At 36.1% G+C, this 19,063-nt stretch overlaps 1 protein-coding gene across 2 annotated transcripts; it reads right to left on the reverse strand.

The window, feature by feature from the left end:
* Positions 1-1,306: 1,306 nt before the first annotated feature.
* Positions 1,307-17,967, reverse strand: LOC108970400. 2 transcript variants are annotated; one of them, XM_018935738.1, is made up of 2 exons: positions 17,843-17,967; positions 1,307-1,770 (listed from the first exon to the last, which is right to left on the reverse strand). In XM_018935738.1, the coding sequence occupies exon 2, from the start codon at positions 1,750-1,752 to the stop codon at positions 1,504-1,506; it is 249 nt and encodes an 82-aa protein (XP_018791283.1). In that variant the 5' UTR covers positions 1,753-1,770; positions 17,843-17,967; the 3' UTR covers positions 1,307-1,503. The 2 variants fall into 2 exon arrangements, with proteins under 2 accessions (XP_018791283.1, XP_018791282.1); XM_018935737.1 differs by lacking the exon at positions 17,843-17,967 and adding an exon at positions 12,290-12,405.
* Between the last annotated feature and the right edge of the window lie 1,096 nt (positions 17,968-19,063).

A 19,063-nucleotide genomic window follows, 5' to 3' on the forward strand; every position in this document is an offset into this window, starting at 1 on the left:
TTTGCTAGGTATACTCCCTAACAATATGTTATTAGACTTTCCCTCCGTAAGCCAAGAAACCTTCAGACAGACAGAGTAAACCGTTATGTACCTTTTACAAGGACGTAATTATAATCGTACTCTCTGGACCACAAAGTGAAAAATAGGGAAACCTTAACTGCGGAGGCCTTGTATTCAGGCTCTTTATATTTAAGGCGAACATAATTTTAAAAGCCTGGAATTTTCATAGGATCTCTATGGTCTACACCAATAAATTGCTCAACTTTACTACAGGGACATTTAAAATGTGCTGCGTGTTTGTGCGTTGAAGTGTAACTTTGCATACAAACCCCTTTGCGGGCATAGGCGCTTAAGTGAAATGGATTCGAGAGCAGACGACAAATGCCAAAAGGCAATGAAGTGTCTGAAACTGGCTGTAGCACAAGCGGCTGGATCAGTGGTACAGCCGAGTAATGTGCTTCAAGCACTTAAAAGCGCACGAGTTCGATAGCAACAAAACAAAAAAAAGATACTTAAAAGCTGCACAAAGGCAACGCGAGCACTTAGAACACTCAGGATATGGAACATTGAATGCAAACTCAACAAAAGCGTTTACAACGTCGGCAATGGCAACAACAAAAGCAACACTTAAAAGAGCCATAAGCAATAAAGCTGCTGATGCGGAAAAGCAACAACAATTACAAAGCGAAGCAAATGAACCCGTTAAGCCACTTTACAACAAAATAACGCAGCGAAACGCCCAAAAGGTACACAAAATGGGGTATTTACGCTGTTAGCGGTCGGCAACAGCCAAAACACAGCGGCGACGGAAGCTTCACGCGCTCACAGCAATCGAAATCGGCGGCTGAACAATATTGCATAGTCGGGGAATGTAAACGTAGCACAGTGATGATTGTGGCGATGAGCAACTCTGCTCTTGCTGGCTGTCAAAGTCTGCGTATCGAAGCGCATTTCTGTGAGGGACAACACCACAAGCACCGAGTGGCTAAGATGACAAACGACACACAAACTTAATGAAACTTCGCCTGACAAACACAATAAGCAGCGAATTTATGATTGGCAGTATAATTGTTTGGAAACTGTTTGTGGTGGCAAATAATTCGCGCTGAAATGAAGACAGAAAGAAGAGGTGAGGTAAATCCAGGTGACGTGAAATACGTGAACCGTTAACTAGTGTATTGAATATAACTTTGCTGGTTGCCGCACTAATGTCCGATGGTGTTCAAAGGAAAATATATGATGAGCACGTTTACAGCTTTAGGAAAGAGATATAAGAGAGTTTTATATGTAATATGTTAACCAATAATAATGTTTAACGCTGAACACTGTTATTTTATTTGTAAATATATTAAGTTTGTCTGCCTTAAAACATTAGAATCTGAATTTATAATTCCTAACGACGATTCTGTAAACTATACTCCTATCATTATTTATTATATCCACAAGCTTAGTTTGATGTATGCTCCTTTTTTAAAGTCTACTCATCAAGATGTTGCTGGTTCTTCACTTGTTTGCTTTACTTGGTCGACTAAGTGGCTCTTTTGGATCCGACCAATGCCATTTCTTCCAGTCAATGCACTTTTGTTCCTCCTCCGAGTAGAGTTTATTCGCATCGCAGCGCACCATTTTGGCTGGTTGTCCTTGTAGACCGCATTGCCAATATGAGGTGGGATCTTCGAAATTACGATATCGCTGATTTACTTCCAAGACAGTTTTGCAACCGGGTTCACCATTGTCCTCAATGTGTACCATGGTTTTTGTTAGATTCAACTGGAAATACAAGTGAAAAATTTAATGTGAATGCCATTTAATATTGGTTAATATATGAAATTAAAATTATTATTGCAGAGGAAGAAAAGAAAAGCTACATTAATAGTCGTAGTCTCACTCATTTTTATAACTATATTTTGCTATATTTTGCTTCATGGCCATGAAATTGGTATTAAAACCAACGTAATGAACACAAAACAGATTGTGGTATAAACTCTACCAAAGAGGCTATATTCAATTTATTGAGTACAAGTGAAAAACATCACCCTTATGATCACCCCAAACACAGAGTATTGCCTTCTTACCGAAGCGATATATTTTGGCAGTTGTTGTTGCTGTAACAGGCACCTTTGGATAATAAGTTGACGTCGACGTCATTCATCGGTAGGCCCAATAAATGTGCTGTTTGTACGGGGTCGGAACAAAGAGGTGTCAGGTGAGTAGGGTTTGTGGGGCATACAAAGAGGTGGGCAGGCGTTTCTCGTGGCAACTCGGCAACCATTCACTGAGAGGAAGTCGGTGAAGGTATTGATGACTTCACTGTGAATGGCGGTCTGTACTTATCGGAAGTTAATTGCGTCCGAATTCTGGTCGGCATATTGTTTAATGTCTTCGACGTAGTTGAGGAGTCACTTTTTGATGCTCCTAGGAGGCGATATCGCTCCAAGCATGTTCATTACGCTTCTTAACTGGGAGCATACGGGCCCCACTATGCAGGCCCCGGTATTCGATAAAAGACAACAAGAGACATCTCGTCGTAGTGGAGTGTTCTGACAAGTTTGGAGCTTCCTCGTCTGCGTTTCACTGCATCCAGGCGACCATATTGGTGCGGTGTAGTTAAGGACCGGCCGGCCGATTGCCTTGTAAGTTGCCAACAACGTCCTTTCCTCCATTTCCCCGACAAGCGATTTGACGTCTTTGTTTCGGCCCTGTACTTTGGCGACAATCGCGGTGGTATGATGATTGAAGGAGCACAAACTATCAAAGTCACACCTAAAATTTTAGGTCATCGCCAAGGTCAAGTCTGTACACCTTCATCCAGTTTGTGAATATGGTCGCTGTGGATTTAGTGGTGGAGAGATTCTTTCCGCAAATCATCACTTTTCGGTTCAAAATTTGACATTTTCAACAGAATGACAAAATTGCATTAATAACCTTCAAAAGAGTATTTCATATAGCAATTACAAGCGAATAGTTCTACTGACGACTTTAGACGTTCGAAACACCTTCAAACGACGAAAAAATTTTAGAATCCCCGATTGGAGCTATGTTAGCTAAAGAAAACTGCTGTGCCAGACTAGAGATTGAACACGGTAAATAGAAGTTATGTCAGGAGCAGCAGTCCTTTGGAACATTACCTATGACGGAATAGTAATACTTGAAATGGCCGACAAAACATATTCAATCGGCTATTATAAGGACACCTAGGCGTAAGACCGCTCTCACCTACAAAAAAAAAATACAAAAAAAAAAAGCAACTACTTATATGTAAGTACAACTATATCTTGGCGAAATAATAAAGAAACTAAAAATATTTCTAAATTTTTTTTAATATTCAAACATATTAGTGAAATTCTTTAATAGTCTCCGGTCTCGACAAAAGATGATTTGAAAACATTATAAAAGTTTCAAAATAAAAATTTTTTTTGCATCTACTATTCAAATGCCACATTTTAAGAAACAAATTTTTAGAGTAAATATACAATATACTGCTGTTATCATTATTTTTTTTATCTTTCCAATTGAATAGAATTTCTAATATCTCAAAAACAAGTAATAGTATTTACAAACAAATACTTCTTTTTTTATATAAATAACTGTAAAAACAATAGCATAAGGTAGGACATACATATATGTAATCATAAGCACACATATCCAACTATTGCTAGCAATTTTTCAGATTTTCGTTATTTTCCTACAAGAAAACATGCCATAAAAATTCGCAGGAAGTGCAAACATTAAGTGATGAAAAAATTGCAAATATTTTGCAAACCACCTTTGTAAACACCTAGCAGTAGTATACGAATGCAGACTACACGCCTGAAAGTATGCAAACAAATAGTAAAAGCTTTCATTGCATACTAAAATGTTGTAATAAACTGGCATTCACTTTGCAACAACTGAAGGCATGATACGTTGCTTGTACTTGGTACATATGTGTGTAAATTTCATAGAGTGAGTCAATAGGAATAATGAAAGTTATTTAAAGAAATATTATTTCAGCTTCTATATGCTTACGTCGTTGTTTATCGGATTTCAAAAGCCAAACATGTAAAGTCTAATGTTTATGCGAACAATCACGGGCATATCAGGGGTGTCATTCGCCAGTTAGCAATCGAAATGCTCGAACGAGTCATCGAGAATTGGACTCAACGAATGTACCATCAGAGATGTAGCCGTGGCCAACATTTGAAAGAGATAATCTACAAAAAAACGAATACCAACGAATGTTCCTACGACTGATAATAAACACTTCCCCTTAAAGTTGAAATTTCTGCGTCTTTCCTTACAAACTTCGTGACAAACTTAACATGGGTATAAAAATATTATTTTCAGGGTTCGATAGTCTATACCTTAAAAACTTTTAATAAAAATCTCCTACAGTATTTGTGTTACAACCTTCTATGTAAAGTGTAAGTAAAGTCCCACAGGGCACCTCAGTTGAACTGTGAAGCAACATAAACCGGCTAATCCATATAAAAGCATTATGCAGGCATGAACATGAACATTTTTATCATGCAATACGGAGAATACCGAAACGAAATAAAGCTAATGAAAATAAAAAAAGCAATTTGCACTATTCAATGTATGCGTATGCATGTATGTGTATGTAATATGTGTATTTGCAAAGACGTATAACGCTGCACATTGGCAACCACTTAAAAGGATTTCATTATTTATATTTTTCCAGAAAAGATGTGCTCCCCTCCAAGACCCCAATCAAACCGCCAATAAATAGCAACTTCTGTGTGTTATCGATTACATGTGTGCCAAATACAAGCACGCTGCTTGATAGCTTCAATGTCACGCTGCAAACACATTCACGCTTAGCAAATGCTTCGATCTCTTGCTTCGCCATTGCGAAAAAAATATTTGCGAAAAACCTGCAAGTTTTAAATTGTATTTACTTTTGTTTATTGCAAGCGTTACAAATCAAAAGCAGCAAACATTTGTATGTGTTTCGTGTACAACGCGCAGCGGCGACGATCTTCAGTGCAAAAGCGAAAGTAAACAAGCGCATGTGTGCACGTATGTGTGTGTGTAAGCTTGCCTAAGTATGTGCGAGCGTGCATGTTTATTTATATTTACAGGTGTCTGGCAGTCAAGTGGTTGCTTTGTGTATGCGGTGGCTTCTTTAGCTTTTAGCCGGAAGCTATGTGCACGAGTTGTGTTCGAGTGCAGTGGGGGTGGGTGTGTATTTATATAGGTGAATATGTGTATTTATGTATATGCGAAGATGTATGTGTGCAATATTTCGTGTTACAGTTTGGCTTGGTGACAGGCGACAAATTGCCAACTAACCGAATATACGTGGGAATTTCAAATTCACTCTTCGATTGCTGGCAATAGGAATATGTATACCCTATATGACTCAAAAGCATTGATTGGTTAAAAATTACCAAGTTCTGCCTACCAACGATAAACACTGGTGTTTGATGTCGTTTTAAGGCCAAAAATTTAATTCAGTTTGTCGATGCACTGTTGCTGAGGTAAGTCATGTCGAAAGTTGTGAAAAATAAGCGTGCGGAAATGTTCGCTATTTAGTTCCGAGATAGCTGAGCTGAATATTTTAAGTTACTGTAAACAACAAAACCCTACTGAGGTGCCCTGTGGGATTCCCTGCATAGGGTTGTGCGCTGGGTTTGGGACCCGCCACGTAAAAAAACCACCCCAATGAAAACGCAACAACAGCCTCGGATGAGAGACCCCACTTTTGATCTATAATCGCGTAAGCGGTGTCTACGCCAATCAAGAAGAAGAAGAAACAACAAAACACTATGTTAAAACGTTCTTAGTATTTATAAATTAAAAAAATCAATTTTTACGTTTAAGCTGTGAGGTGATTAGGTTTGTCACTAAGCTTGTAACACCCAAAACGAAAAGTCTGAACTGAAGACTCTATAACCGAGTCAATGTGTTTTACATATCTCTAAACTGAGAACCTTATAACTGAGTCGATGTTGCGACGTCTGACTACATGTATATACGCAAACAGTTCACTTAGTCTTTGAGTTATCCATCTCATGGTTTTCTCATGCTCTTTTCTCTTCAAGGAGATGCTCATTTGTCGGATATGTCCTTGGACCATTAGAGGTTATAGTTGCCATACAAACTGAACGATCGGCATCAAGTTCATGCATGGAAAACTTTTTATCAGAAATGATATATTCACAAACTTTCGCATTGAGTATTATCTAAAGCAGTACTATAATATCTGAAGGAATTTTTCAGATCGAACGACTATAACAAATAGATGCCATACAAACTGAACGATCCAAACAAAGTTCTTGTATAGAAAAATGTTTTCTGATAAGATATCTTCACAAAATTGAACGTATATTACTGCATATAACTCAAGGGAAATTTTCTTAAATTTTTGTGTAAAGGGTATACCAAATATTTTCACTTCATTTTCATTGACTTTCGTAAGCTTGGGATCAAAGCGCAATTGATTGCTATTGCAAATCCAGTAAACATGGAATTTTCATTCCATATATACATACACATGTATAGATATACATTGCTATGTAACACTTTTGCATAAAAACGCTGGGTGCTAGAAGCTATATAAATATTTGCTGACGCTTTTACATATCAGCCAAGCAATACAAAACTCAAGCATAGCAGAAAGTTTGCTTAGATAATTTTTAGAAAGAAATATATATTATATGGTATGGTACATATGACTAAAATACAGACGATAAAATGCAGTTAAACTATAAATTTAACAAAAGACGCCTAAAATCACAGACCGGTAGCCAGCCACTTTGCATGCCATTAAACATTCAAATTAATTTATGAGGAATTTACGAACAAAAACAAAGCCGGCCTCCAACCAGCATTAAATCCAACCAAAACCATTAGCTCGGGCAATTCATGCCACACGCACACAAAGGTTGCGCGCTGAGAACGCTGCATAGCCCACATTAACCTTGCCGTTGTGTGCACCACATACACACCAAATTACACAAAAATACACATACATACACATAAGTGGCCAAAAACACATATACACATACATAAGTTCACATAGGCGCACCGCACAACCCCCATTCACACTCTGCACCTATCTGCTGCCTTCTATAATTATTTGCCAAATTGTTGTTGTTGTGCCCGAAAACCGCCATCCAGACGACTGGCATCTACATTTCAGCTACTTTGCCGAGCCGCACATGCAATTACTCAAGTGTGCAAACTATTTACCATGTTACGGTACGGCTTAAGGCACTAAACCACTACTACACAGTCGGCTCGGATTGATGGCGTTGCGACAATGATGGCAATGGCAGCCAGCACGAGGCAACGGCAAATGGCGACGTCAACAGCCGCAATGACAACAAATGTTCCTCGGAAATAGGACGCTGTGATAAAGCCTAAATTATGCACCCACATTGTTGAGCGTTTCAACGGCAGACGCACGCATACCAACACTTATGCAAGCAGGTATGTGTGTGTGTGTGTGTTTGAGTGTGCATAAAGCGCATTGTGTCGCCTTGAAGTTTCGGCTGCGGTTACAGCTTCTTAGCGCGAATGCGATGTATTACGCATTCACGCTGGTGACACGGGATTTATAGTGCTCTGCTATGTTGGGAGCCATGAACTCGCAGAGCCACTTATGTGGATTATATGTATGTATATAAATGTGTTAAAAGTATATGGAGCACAAATTTAACTAGTTGTTTAGCCAGTTCTTTAACTAGTTGTTAACTAGGTTTTCACCTAATTTGAAGGTAGGAAAATTATGAAATTGTATATTTATTGGAGCCTTTTGAGCATTCACTTGACAGCTAATTTCATTTGAATACGAGAAGTCTCACAAAAGCGCTCCAGAGATAGTCATCTTAAGGGGCTATACCAGTGTGACGCATGAAAAATTAGGCGATTTTCGTGAATTTTTTAAAAGAAAGTACTAGATTGAGTGTTTCGATGTTCTATGGACGTAATAGAGTAAATTTTTAGCTATATTAAAATTTTTTTGTTTACAAAAATATTGAAAAAAAGCGGAGTTATGTGCTGTCTCCGGAAGTACCGAAAAAAGTGCCTCAACTGCTGGCATGATTCCATTCGAATGAGTGCTGAAACAAAAAAATTCAAAATGTTTATTAAACTCAAATATATTTGCTATACATTGAACTGCAATCTTTGAAAAATATCAAAAATATCAAAAATTAAGAAAATGGCGTAATTTTGACAAAAATATCTTTTTTCTACAAAAAAAAAAGGTCGTTTTTTAATGCCAAATTGACAATTTTCAACCAATCAAAAAGATCGTAGTCCACTGTATAGCAAATATATTCAACTATGCCCAGTTTTAATTAGAAGTCGATCAGTCAATTTTTCGTTGAGTTATGATGTCAGCAATTTTGAAAACTGTTGTTTCGAGAAAAACGCGTTTAAAGTTTCACTTATGTATATCTGTTTGCACCCCTGAGAGGTCGCTGTTTAGAACGCTGCCATTCAAAAACTATTCGAGATACGACTTTGCCGATTTCACAGGATATTTCTGAATATATAAACTATCAAAAAAGCAAAAAAATTGAGAGTGTCGCACTGTATAGCCCCTTAATGTGTATTTATCTCAAAGTGTGGAAAGCACAAATTTATAGCACTTGCCTACGATGAATGTATTTTTTGAAACATTTTTCAATTTAGAAGTACTCGTGGAGGTATGACATTACCTTTCTAAAATCAAGCACTACTATAAAAAGCTTTTAACGTATAATTTTTAAGTTTATCTCTATCATGATTAGACTATCTGTGATCCTCTAAGTTGAAGGCTCGCTCTCAATGCTCTTCGCTATAGCGTTGGTATCATCGGAGAGAGTCGAAAGGACTTTAATGCGTCGAATGTACTTGAAAGCATCGCAAAGACTTGAAAGCGTAAACTGGAAACAGCGAGGTCTCAAAGAACCTTAATGAAGATTTTTATCTTGGTTTCCTTTGGATAGTTGGTTTGGTGCTGAGCAGCTTCTTGGAAGCAAACAGCCTATTGAAAACAACACTTCGAAATCGCGAAAACTGAGGGTTTAATTCGCATATATACAGACAGATAGACAAACAGACAAACGGGCATGGCTAAATTCGACTCAACTCATCGCACAGATCTTATATGTATTCATATACTTTATAATGTCTCAGGATCTTTTCTCCAAGTAGGTTTTTCGAGCCTCTATATAGGCAAATGCTTTTCTAACCTTAATCAATGTTGCTATAAATGATATATTTATTCCTGAGGCAACTTTCTTTAAGTGCTTAATGTAGCAATCAAAGAATTGAATGGAGTAGATAGCTTAAGGTCTCTATAACAAAGTCATCAGCAATTCAAAATCAAAAATAGCATCGACTTTATTAGTCAAAGTAATTAAAAACTACAAAACAACTAGTTTTAAACTGGTTTCAGAAGAACTGGTATCAGAGGAACTAGTTTCATAAAAACTGTTTATAGTGCGCCTGAAATAATTTCTCCTGAAACTAGTTCGGTCCCAAATTGTAACTAGTCCTTCTGATACCAGTTCGTAACTAGTTGTTTTGTCATGAAACCTCGCACAGCTATAAACTGTAAATAGAATTACTTAATGGATTACCTTACTTTGACGATCGCTCCACCAATACTAACATATTCACACACACAATTCCAATTTGATTGCAATTTTCCGGGCAATATCTCGTTACACAATTTAACATTGCATTCTGCTAGGCTCTCCTTAGCCATTCCAATATCAACCAGTTGGATGAAAATGTGGCCATTTGTGAAGGTTGATGGCTGAGCAACTGAGCTCTGAACAGCTGTCCGTCTGAGCTTCGCTCTGCCTGAAATGCTAAAAGTATTTGTTGCACGAAAATTTCTATGAGCTGTGTACTTTGAATTAATTGGCATTGTTTGTAGCCATTTGCGATTTCGTCAAGCTCAGCACTTGTCAGCGCACACACACACAGCCACGCATCTACACACATGAGAGCAAGCAGAACATGTGCTTAGGTCGCCTGGCCGCTTTGTTGTCAGAGTTGCGTATACGACACGTCTGCTTAGCTCATAGTTTATACGTATTGCGTGTGTGCTTGGTTATGGGTGTTTGTGGCTTAATGTGTGTGCCTATGACCGAAAATAAATTGCTTACACAGTATCTCAAATTGGTAGCAAACATAGGTACATGGTAGGTGTGCGTGTGTATATATACATATATGTGTGTATGCAAGCAATATTTTATGCTAATATATGCATTTGAATATACTTGTATGTGTAGGCTCCGCATTTCTACTCAAACACACATCCTTACCTACGAGTGTGCGCTGTTGCAAGATTTTGTTCTGTGTCTTTTCATACATTTGCCGGATTCGTCTTCATAATTCAGATTAAACTTGCCACTATTCAAAGATGTTGTTAGATTTTTTTTATTTTATTCGGAATTTCAGCTTATATGTTTTGTTGTCTTATGTATTTTATGGAAAAAAGATTTTGCAACGAATATTTCATGTCTTTTACACACTAATTTTTGTGTTGCTTATCGATTGTACAGATTTTCTTTCTAATTTTTAAGGAAGGTAGTATACACATGCATAATCAGAAGTTAACGGTATAAGTGTCTAAGTAGTCAATATAAATAAATTTGTTATTGATTTGGTACCACAGTGAAATATTACATCATTTTTTTAGCTTGTTGAACTTCAGAAGAAGAAATCTATATGAAGATACATATATACTTCGAATTGTCAGATTGACTTTGATTATTTTTTTGGTTATTATTTTCGTTATTATTTTGGTTATTATTTTAGTATTGTTTTGGTTATTATTTTAATTATTGTTTTGGTTAATGTTTTCGTTGTTATTTCGGTTATTGTTTTGGTTATATGGTGAAAATATTGATAAAGTTGGCAAAGGATAATATAAACTCATAGAAAGGAACCCCTTGCGAGCAGACTAAGTGCTTTGAACCCAACACAAATCTGCTTGAGGGACACACCTACGTAGAGTGATAGCCTTAACAAGGCAATTTTTAAGAATTAAAAAAAGTTCAAAAATAATTATTTAAAAAAATAAAAATAATGATTATTAAAAATATAAAGATTATTATAAAAAATTTAAGAAATACAAAATTATTTTTTTTTTTTAATTTCACACTGTTTTCTAAACTAGTTAGCTTTCCTGAATTGCTAAAGTTGTGAATAAAGAGCATATAAGATCTGACGGTTGCCCAGCGCTCACCAAGCTTCGTAATACTGGTCCAATGATGTTGGAGTAGAGGATCTTTTCCTGTAAACTCTTCAATTTTGAAGAGCAAGAACCAAGCATTAACACACGTTTCATCACGAACTAGCTTGATTTAATTTTGAATGAAGAAGTCTTCACAAATCTCGAGATCAATGAGGTAAAGGTTAGTAAACTATTGATATGCATAGTTCGACAAAAAAAAACAAATTATTCGAAAATTCCTTATAGAAGCTCCTGAATTTTACTCAACAATTACTGTATTTCGAGGAAAAAATCACAATCCTACTAAGTCCAATAAATTAACTGTCTTTAGGAGGAAAAAATCACAACCGTACTAAGTCCAATAAATTAACTGTCTTTAGAAGGAAAAAATCGCAATACCAAATTCAATGTAATTACTAATTTTAGAGGGAAAAATCTGAAGTTTCCTTAAGAAATTTTCAAATAAACAACGAAATGATTTTCCATTCGTTTTAGAACTAGTAGAACTGATAGCAGTTAAGAATCTGTACACACTTGAACTCATGCCTTAGCACTGGATATTTGAAAAACTAACACTCAGTACTAAGAAGAAGAGGGTAATTGGAAACTTTTTTCAATGTAATTTATATAATTCGCGTTCTATATACAAAATTGGCAAACCACTGGATCCCCCGTACCATAATGTCACAATCTCTCAATAAAATTAAGATCACTTAAGTACAAATTTGGAAAAGAAAAAAGATTATTTAGTAATCAATCAAACAGCTTCCATAGTCCCACCCAACATAAGCTAAAAATCGGTGTATTGGACAAAAGCATATTTCTATTCTTTCAGCAACTTTCTGCAATAAAATTATCATTCTTATTTTCATTTAAAAATCCAAATAACTCACTCGCAACTTCTATTCAAAAATTCACAAGAAACAAATATGTATATACATTTGTACACGAAATGCTTCCAGTATATTATCCACTATACTACCCGGTATACCAAACATATGTTACCAAGCGATATCATTCGCATATTATATTATGTTTACATGAAAACTTCATCACTTAATTAAGTCTTTATAATTTACTATATTTGCAGAACGTGTCACTACTTACAATATTCTATTACCAAGTGGAAAAACACAATGGTCAAATTATATAAAAAAAAAATAAAAAATTTTAATTATACGCCAAACAGCTGTTTCTCGACGTTTGGAGCGCATGCAAGTAAGTGACTAAAGTCGATTTCCAACTTGTTGCGTGCGAAAGACTCCATTAGCGCAAACTATTGAGTGCTTAGCGGAGCTTTCGATGTGAGCTTTTCACAAGCGCTCGCTAAGAGACATTCATAATTTGCATGTGTTCAAGTTTCGTAATCTTGAACTAATCCGTTAGTATTAGGCCTTGCACAGTGGTGTTGAACATGGAAAATTTGGCTAAAATAAAAATTGACAAAATAGCGGCTTTGAAAAATAATCCGAAATTTTCGACGTTTTTGCCTGCCAAACTCTTTTCCTTCGAATCAGAACTATATGCTCTATCACGTACAGAACAGAAATTTGATAGTGAACCTTTGTCTTCGAATAATGACTCAATCAAAATTGAAAAATTTAGTTTTGAGAAAATTCATTTTAAAGATATATGAATAGAGCCGCTTGAAATGGCGGTAACCCAAAGGCTTGATCTTCCTTTCCATTTTCTGAATAAGTTTACCATATATGTATATTTATACCCTCAGAAAGCAGAGATTTCTAATCACATAAAGCTGACTTTGAAAAGTAATTTGACTTGAGACTTTTTAATCTTGAGTCAAAATAAGGTTTTCTCCTTTGTAATTTAAATTAAAAAAATTAGTATGATTGAGATTCAAGAGATAATAATAACCAAAATTTTTCATATAAATTTATGAAAAAAAGCTTATATAGAAAAGTTATAGAATTTTTCATTACCTACAACATCGGGCTTGTAGTTTTGCTGGTGATAGCCATTCTTACTTACAAACCTTGAAAATTCAACCACGCCACTCTCCTTACTTTTCTCGAACTCAGATCGCTCGTAAATTATTTTCCCTTTAGTATTTTTTATTTTATCTTTCGTTTCCGATGGATTTCATCTTACTAGTATGAAATTGTTTCCTTTTTATCATTTTCTGCACCAGTCTAAGCATGATTTTAGTTAAAAAAAAATCTAATCTAAACTCATTTTCAAATATTAAACAAAAATCGTTAAGCGCTTATTGATTCTAAATTACAAATTTAGATAACTTTTTCCATAGACGTTCTAATTTCAATTTATAATAAAATTAAAACGAACTCCTTAATTTTTCTTAGATTGTTTTTGTCAACATTTAACTGCAACTAGACCACTGTGCAGCGCGAATAGGCATGAAAACTTTGATTGCCGTTTGTAACTTGGTAATTCCCTAGTAATTGAATTGATTATAAACTTTCCAATTTAAGAGTAATTATAAGTGGTTAATAATTGTATAACTGTATATTCCATATATGTAGGCTAGAAAAAGCAAATATTTCTGATTAAAGCTTCTTAAGTAGTCTCCAGCGTTATGCAAGAATTGCACAAATTTGAGAATCAGCACTGAGTACTTCGGTGAATCTCGATTGATTTCAATAGAATGTTGGAAATACAAGGTGCGTTCCAAACTAAACAGGACTTAAAAAAAAAACAGAACAAATGGTTTTCGCCAAAATAAATTTATTTTATTGAAAATAATCTTCTTCTGCTTCAATGCAGCTTTTTGCACGGTCCAGAAGCATGTCGAACAAGTGTTTTAGCTCGTTGGCCGGTATAGCCGCCAGTATGCTGGTTCAAGCCTTTTGAATGGCCTCTTTGGTCTGCATAACACTTTCCTTTCATGGGCAAATGCATTTTTCCGAAAAGCAAGAAATCGCACGGTGCCATATCAAGTGAATACGGGGAGTGGTTAATGGTTACAATTTTTCACAAGTTCTTCATCGGTCACAAGTGTCGATCGAATGTTGGATTCTGAGCAATTTTTGTTCGTCGGAGCAAACCGTGCACACACCTTTCGTAAGCCCAAATGTTCGGTCAAAATGCGATAAATTGATGTTTTGAAGCTGTTCAATACCATTTCCATGAATTTCTATTATAATATCGGCTAATTTTTGATGAATTCACGCACAGTTTCGATGGAATTTCCGGTGATCACGGATTTCGATTGGTCCACATGTTGATCGTCATTTATAACTTACGACCACTTGGAAAACATTGAAACCACTCGTGCACCCTGCTACAGTGTAGACAATCATCCCCATAAACTTGTTTCACCAATTGAAACGTTTCGGTAAAAGTTTTAAACAAAATTTAATGTCGGCTCTTTGTTCCAAGCTCATTTTCGGTAACACAAACATACTGACACTTAAAACGTAATAACGTCACTTTCAATCAATGAAATGTCATGAAATTCTCACTGGAAAATCGATAAAGGTAGCAGATTCTAACGCACCAGTCGGCATATATATAGGTGGCGCCATCAGGGGACGCCAGATTCAAAAAGTCCTGTTTACTTTGGAATGCATCTGGTTCTATGTGCAGGATATGTAAAGTTAGGGACCTGATTTCACCAGACTGGAACACTACTAGTAGAATAGCCTAAAAAACAACCGATAGAACTATGATTTAACGAAATATACGACAAAAATGTCATTTTGTCATCTCTTAAAATTTGTCAGCATAAATAGTCAGTAAAAATCGACCATCACCCGCTGCACCCTCGAAATAGCTTAGTCAGCTTCAATGTTGTCACGTTTATACTGCGAGCGTCTTCTGGGTTTCACCTTCGCATTGACAGTGTGCTTTCAGTGAAGGTGTAGGTGTAGTTTTTATTTTTTTATACATATTTGTTCCCTTCAATCAAATCAAACTTATCTTATCAATACAAGAACAACAAGCAATTACAGGGCGTTTACTCAACTTACTCGCCAGCGTTCGCTCTTCTTCCTGTAGTGTTTATGTAACTACACATGTACCGATATAGCGTGGAGTAACGGTATAATACGGTATAATTGCATGTTGAGTTATCATAATTAAGTGGCGAGTTTTATCGCACATCAAACTGCTTCACACATATACATATTTTATGTACTTTCACACATTAGTTATCTGCTTTTTTTATATAATATTTAAGTTTTGTTGATAAAGTGTAATTAATTAATTGTGGCATGCAAATGTGAAAAAAACACCGTCTCGAAAAAGTGCCAAACGCGTGAGCTTTTAGTGAATAACTGTAAAATCTCACCTTGCCCGGCAGGTCCTAATTGCAGTTTAGAGGTCAGTATATGCACGTTTGTTTAATGGCTTTGTACAATTGTGAGAAATGCTTGTTGGTAAATAGAAAATATTTTGAAAGTCTCAACTCAAGTGCAACAAAATGTGTGACCTTGAGTACCCTTATACTGGCAAGGCCATTTGCGAAACGCAAGGCGTGTGCCCTGTAGGAAATGTAATGATTTGAAAGCGCAACTTTATCTTTAATTGGAATATTTTTTTTTTTTTTTWTAAAGTATATTAAATAAAAATATAAAAAAATAACCAAAACAAATTTTATAATATAATAAATTCATCACTCGAGAATTAAAAAAAAAAAATAAAAAATTTTCATTTAATAGCTACCCAAGAACAGGATTGCAAGTATTACTTGAAATAGTAATTGAATTAATATAAGCTTAACACAAATGATTTCCAATTTTCTATTTATATTCTTTTTTATCCCAAAAATCTTAACTCAAAATTTTTTTAAAAAATTCGAAAATAGAATTTTTTCACTAAGAAATAATTATAAAAAGAATTTTTCCACCAAGCAAGAATCATTAAACTATCGCTCATGCACCAGAAAACATGTTAGCGCAGCGTGGCATCACAACTGTTTGTTTGAGCAACTAATACAGTTTGCTCCATTCGCTGGAGAGTAAAGCTTTGGCGAATCGAAGAAGCAATTTTAAGTTTTTTATGATTTTCACTGAGAAAATTGTGACATTAGTTGATGATTTGATACAATAAGAAGCTATAATCACTTCAAACTCTTGCTTCAATGGATTCATAGAGAAATTTAAATCATAAAAAATTCACAGAACAGATAAATTGAAAGGTCTCCGACCAAGAAAACCAAATTCATGGATTTTAGGCATCGCTTTCACTAAATACGGCAGCCATAATCATGCCAGCCGATTTGCGTTTATCCATGCTTTGGAGCGAGTTCATCAAGTGCAGTCTACTCGGTGACTGTCGATTGTACTTCGGAGTGAAATAATGGAGCCATGTTTCATCCATTGTCACTTATCGTTGCTAAAACTCGGATTTATTAGGCTTGAACATCTCCAAACACTACTGCGAATCATCAACAAGTCGCTGTTTTTGGATAAAAGTGAGCTCGCGCGGAACACGCTTGGCACCGAACTTACTCATACCCAAATGTTGGGGAATGTTATGATGTAAAGATTCAGTTGATACCTTTAGAGTACCTGCTAACTCGAAAAACTTCACTTCAAAGTCCGCCACATATCATTTTGTGGACTTTTTTGATGTTTTTGTCGGTAAAAAACTCTCTATCTGCGTTGTTGTTGTAGCATTAGAAAATATTTCGAGGAATGGTGCCGAGTTGACAGCCCTTGGCCGGATAAAAATCCGCATCCGTTCCGGCTACTTAGAACAGTCTGTCATCATCATCACATCGTCAGCGTCCACTGCGTTCACCACGTCTAAACTTAGCAAGCCACTTTGCAACAGTTGTTTTTCGTGGTGCAGTGCCGCGAAACTCGTCATCGAGCCAAGTAATTGCTTCAACTGTGTTTTTTTTTCCTTCAAAAAGCAATATTTTATCAGCACGCGAAGTTCCTCACTCAAAATGGTATAATTTGCAAACGAATGATCTGACAGCTGTCAAAATTTTGTACACAAGTAGTTTAGGAATAAGTAAAAATCATATGAACTTAAGTCTACTAGCGCTACCTATATGTCAGTTCGGGGAACCATTAGTAATATTTTGAACTCACTAAAAACCAATTATTCTCTCAGCTTCAATATTCACTTAAACTTCACTTAAACGTAAATTCAGTATTGACATCAGCCTTTCATTTCCTACTGGGTACGAAGCAACATATGCACGCATATAAAAACAGTATCATATTCACCGTTATTCGTGACAACCAAACAAACGGCACGATTGCAGCGCACCGCGGTGTGTCGTGCGGGGCGTCTCGAGCAGCTGTTGTTTGTTTGCATTGTGGTACTTGTGGCACGCCCCACTGACCTACTTCCCAGCAAAGCTACCGGAAACAAGCATCTCTACGCTTAATTACAAATACAACTACAGGCACAAAGCACAAACCAACAGCAGAGCATACAATTAGGCGCGATTCCATAAGCATTTGCCAAGTATGTACGCAGAAATGTGTTCGAGTATATAAAATATGCACTTGACCTCCGCAAAAATTGCGTTAAAATAGTCACAGGCACCTGCAGCGACCAAAACACCCACACACACACGCACTCACATATGTATTCAACGCTAATTACACACATTCATTTCATTTGCACTTTTGGGCAGCAAATTATTTGTTGATGCTGACGAACACTTGTTTAATACTTGCATAAATAACTGTATTTCTTATTTGCCACGCCGTCAATATTTACCTTTTTTCTTTAGTGTCTTGGGCTTATAAATTTGATTTCGTTGTTAATATTTACTAGCGAAGGCATTCAATTTATAGTTACACTAACTGTAAGCAGATGTGATTTACGAAAAATATTTGACCGAGTGCGGGAGGCCTAGGAAAACTACGAACAAGTGCCTTGTGCATTCGTTGTGAGCTATCGAGAGCTTTGGCGAGCTTTCGCAAAGGCATTTGTTGCTTGCTACGCACGCAGGGAAATGTTAGTACGCTTAACTTTTAAGCAGAAAATAATGCGGAAATCAAATTTAAAAATAATAAAATGTGAAACAAAAACAAAAACAAAAAAAACGCCAACTTCCAATTCACCGTTATATTATTAGACCTTGTTAGGTCTATTTCTGCTAGCAAAAAAGTGCATAAAAATCAATTATTTTGATTGTGATCAGTCAGTTTGTATGACAGCTGTATGCTATAGTAGTCCCATCTTAATAATTTATTCAGATATTGCAGCAATTCATTGAATAATAATCTGTGCTAAATTTGATGAAGCTACCTCTACAAACAAAAGAGTATTTCATACAAGGACTTGAGTTCGATCGTTCGGTTTGTATGGCAGCTATATGCTATAGTAATCCGATCTGAACAATTTCTTCGGAGATTACATTGTTGCCCTAAAAAATAATCTATACCAAACTTCGTGAAGGTACCTTGTCAAATAAGTAAGAATTTCATACAAGGACTTGAGTTCAAGCGGTCAGTTTGTATGGTAGCCATATGCTATAGTAGTACGATATCGGCGACTCCGACAAATTCGCAGCTTCTTGGGGAAAAAAGGATATGTGCAAATTTTCAGATCGATATCTCAACAACTCAGGGTCTGTTTCGGGTATAACTTCACGGACAGAGAGACGGACAAAAAGCTAAATCGAGTCAACTCATCACGTTTCATATATATATATACTATATATATTATATATTTATATATTTCCTTTAGGGTTTCCGACGTTTCCTTTTTGTGTAGTTAACTTTGAAGCAAACTTAAAATAGGAACCCTGTTATAAAATATTTCAGCTTCAGTTAGTCAAAAAATGTAGACCGTTTCTTTAGGCCGAGTTTAAGGGCTAGCTCGTCCCACAATTCCATGTCTAGCAGTATGAAAGCGATTTCAAGTCTGTTTATTGACATCTTCCGAAGAAATAATAAAGTTCTCATGGCCCTTTTTGAATCTTTAAGAAGCAAA

The sequence above is a fragment of the Bactrocera latifrons genome, unplaced genomic scaffold, assembly GCF_001853355.1.
Source record: "Bactrocera latifrons isolate USDA-ARS-PBARC rearing strain unplaced genomic scaffold, ASM185335v1 scaffold_3, whole genome shotgun sequence".
NCBI classification, from domain to species: Eukaryota; Metazoa; Arthropoda; class Insecta; order Diptera; family Tephritidae; genus Bactrocera; species Bactrocera latifrons.

What these genes read in the sequence shown, in the direction of transcription:
- LOC108970400 (XM_018935738.1), bottom strand. Translation starts at nt 1,752, where the DNA reads ATGGTACACATTGAGGACAATGGTGAACCCGGTTGCAAAACTGTCTTG.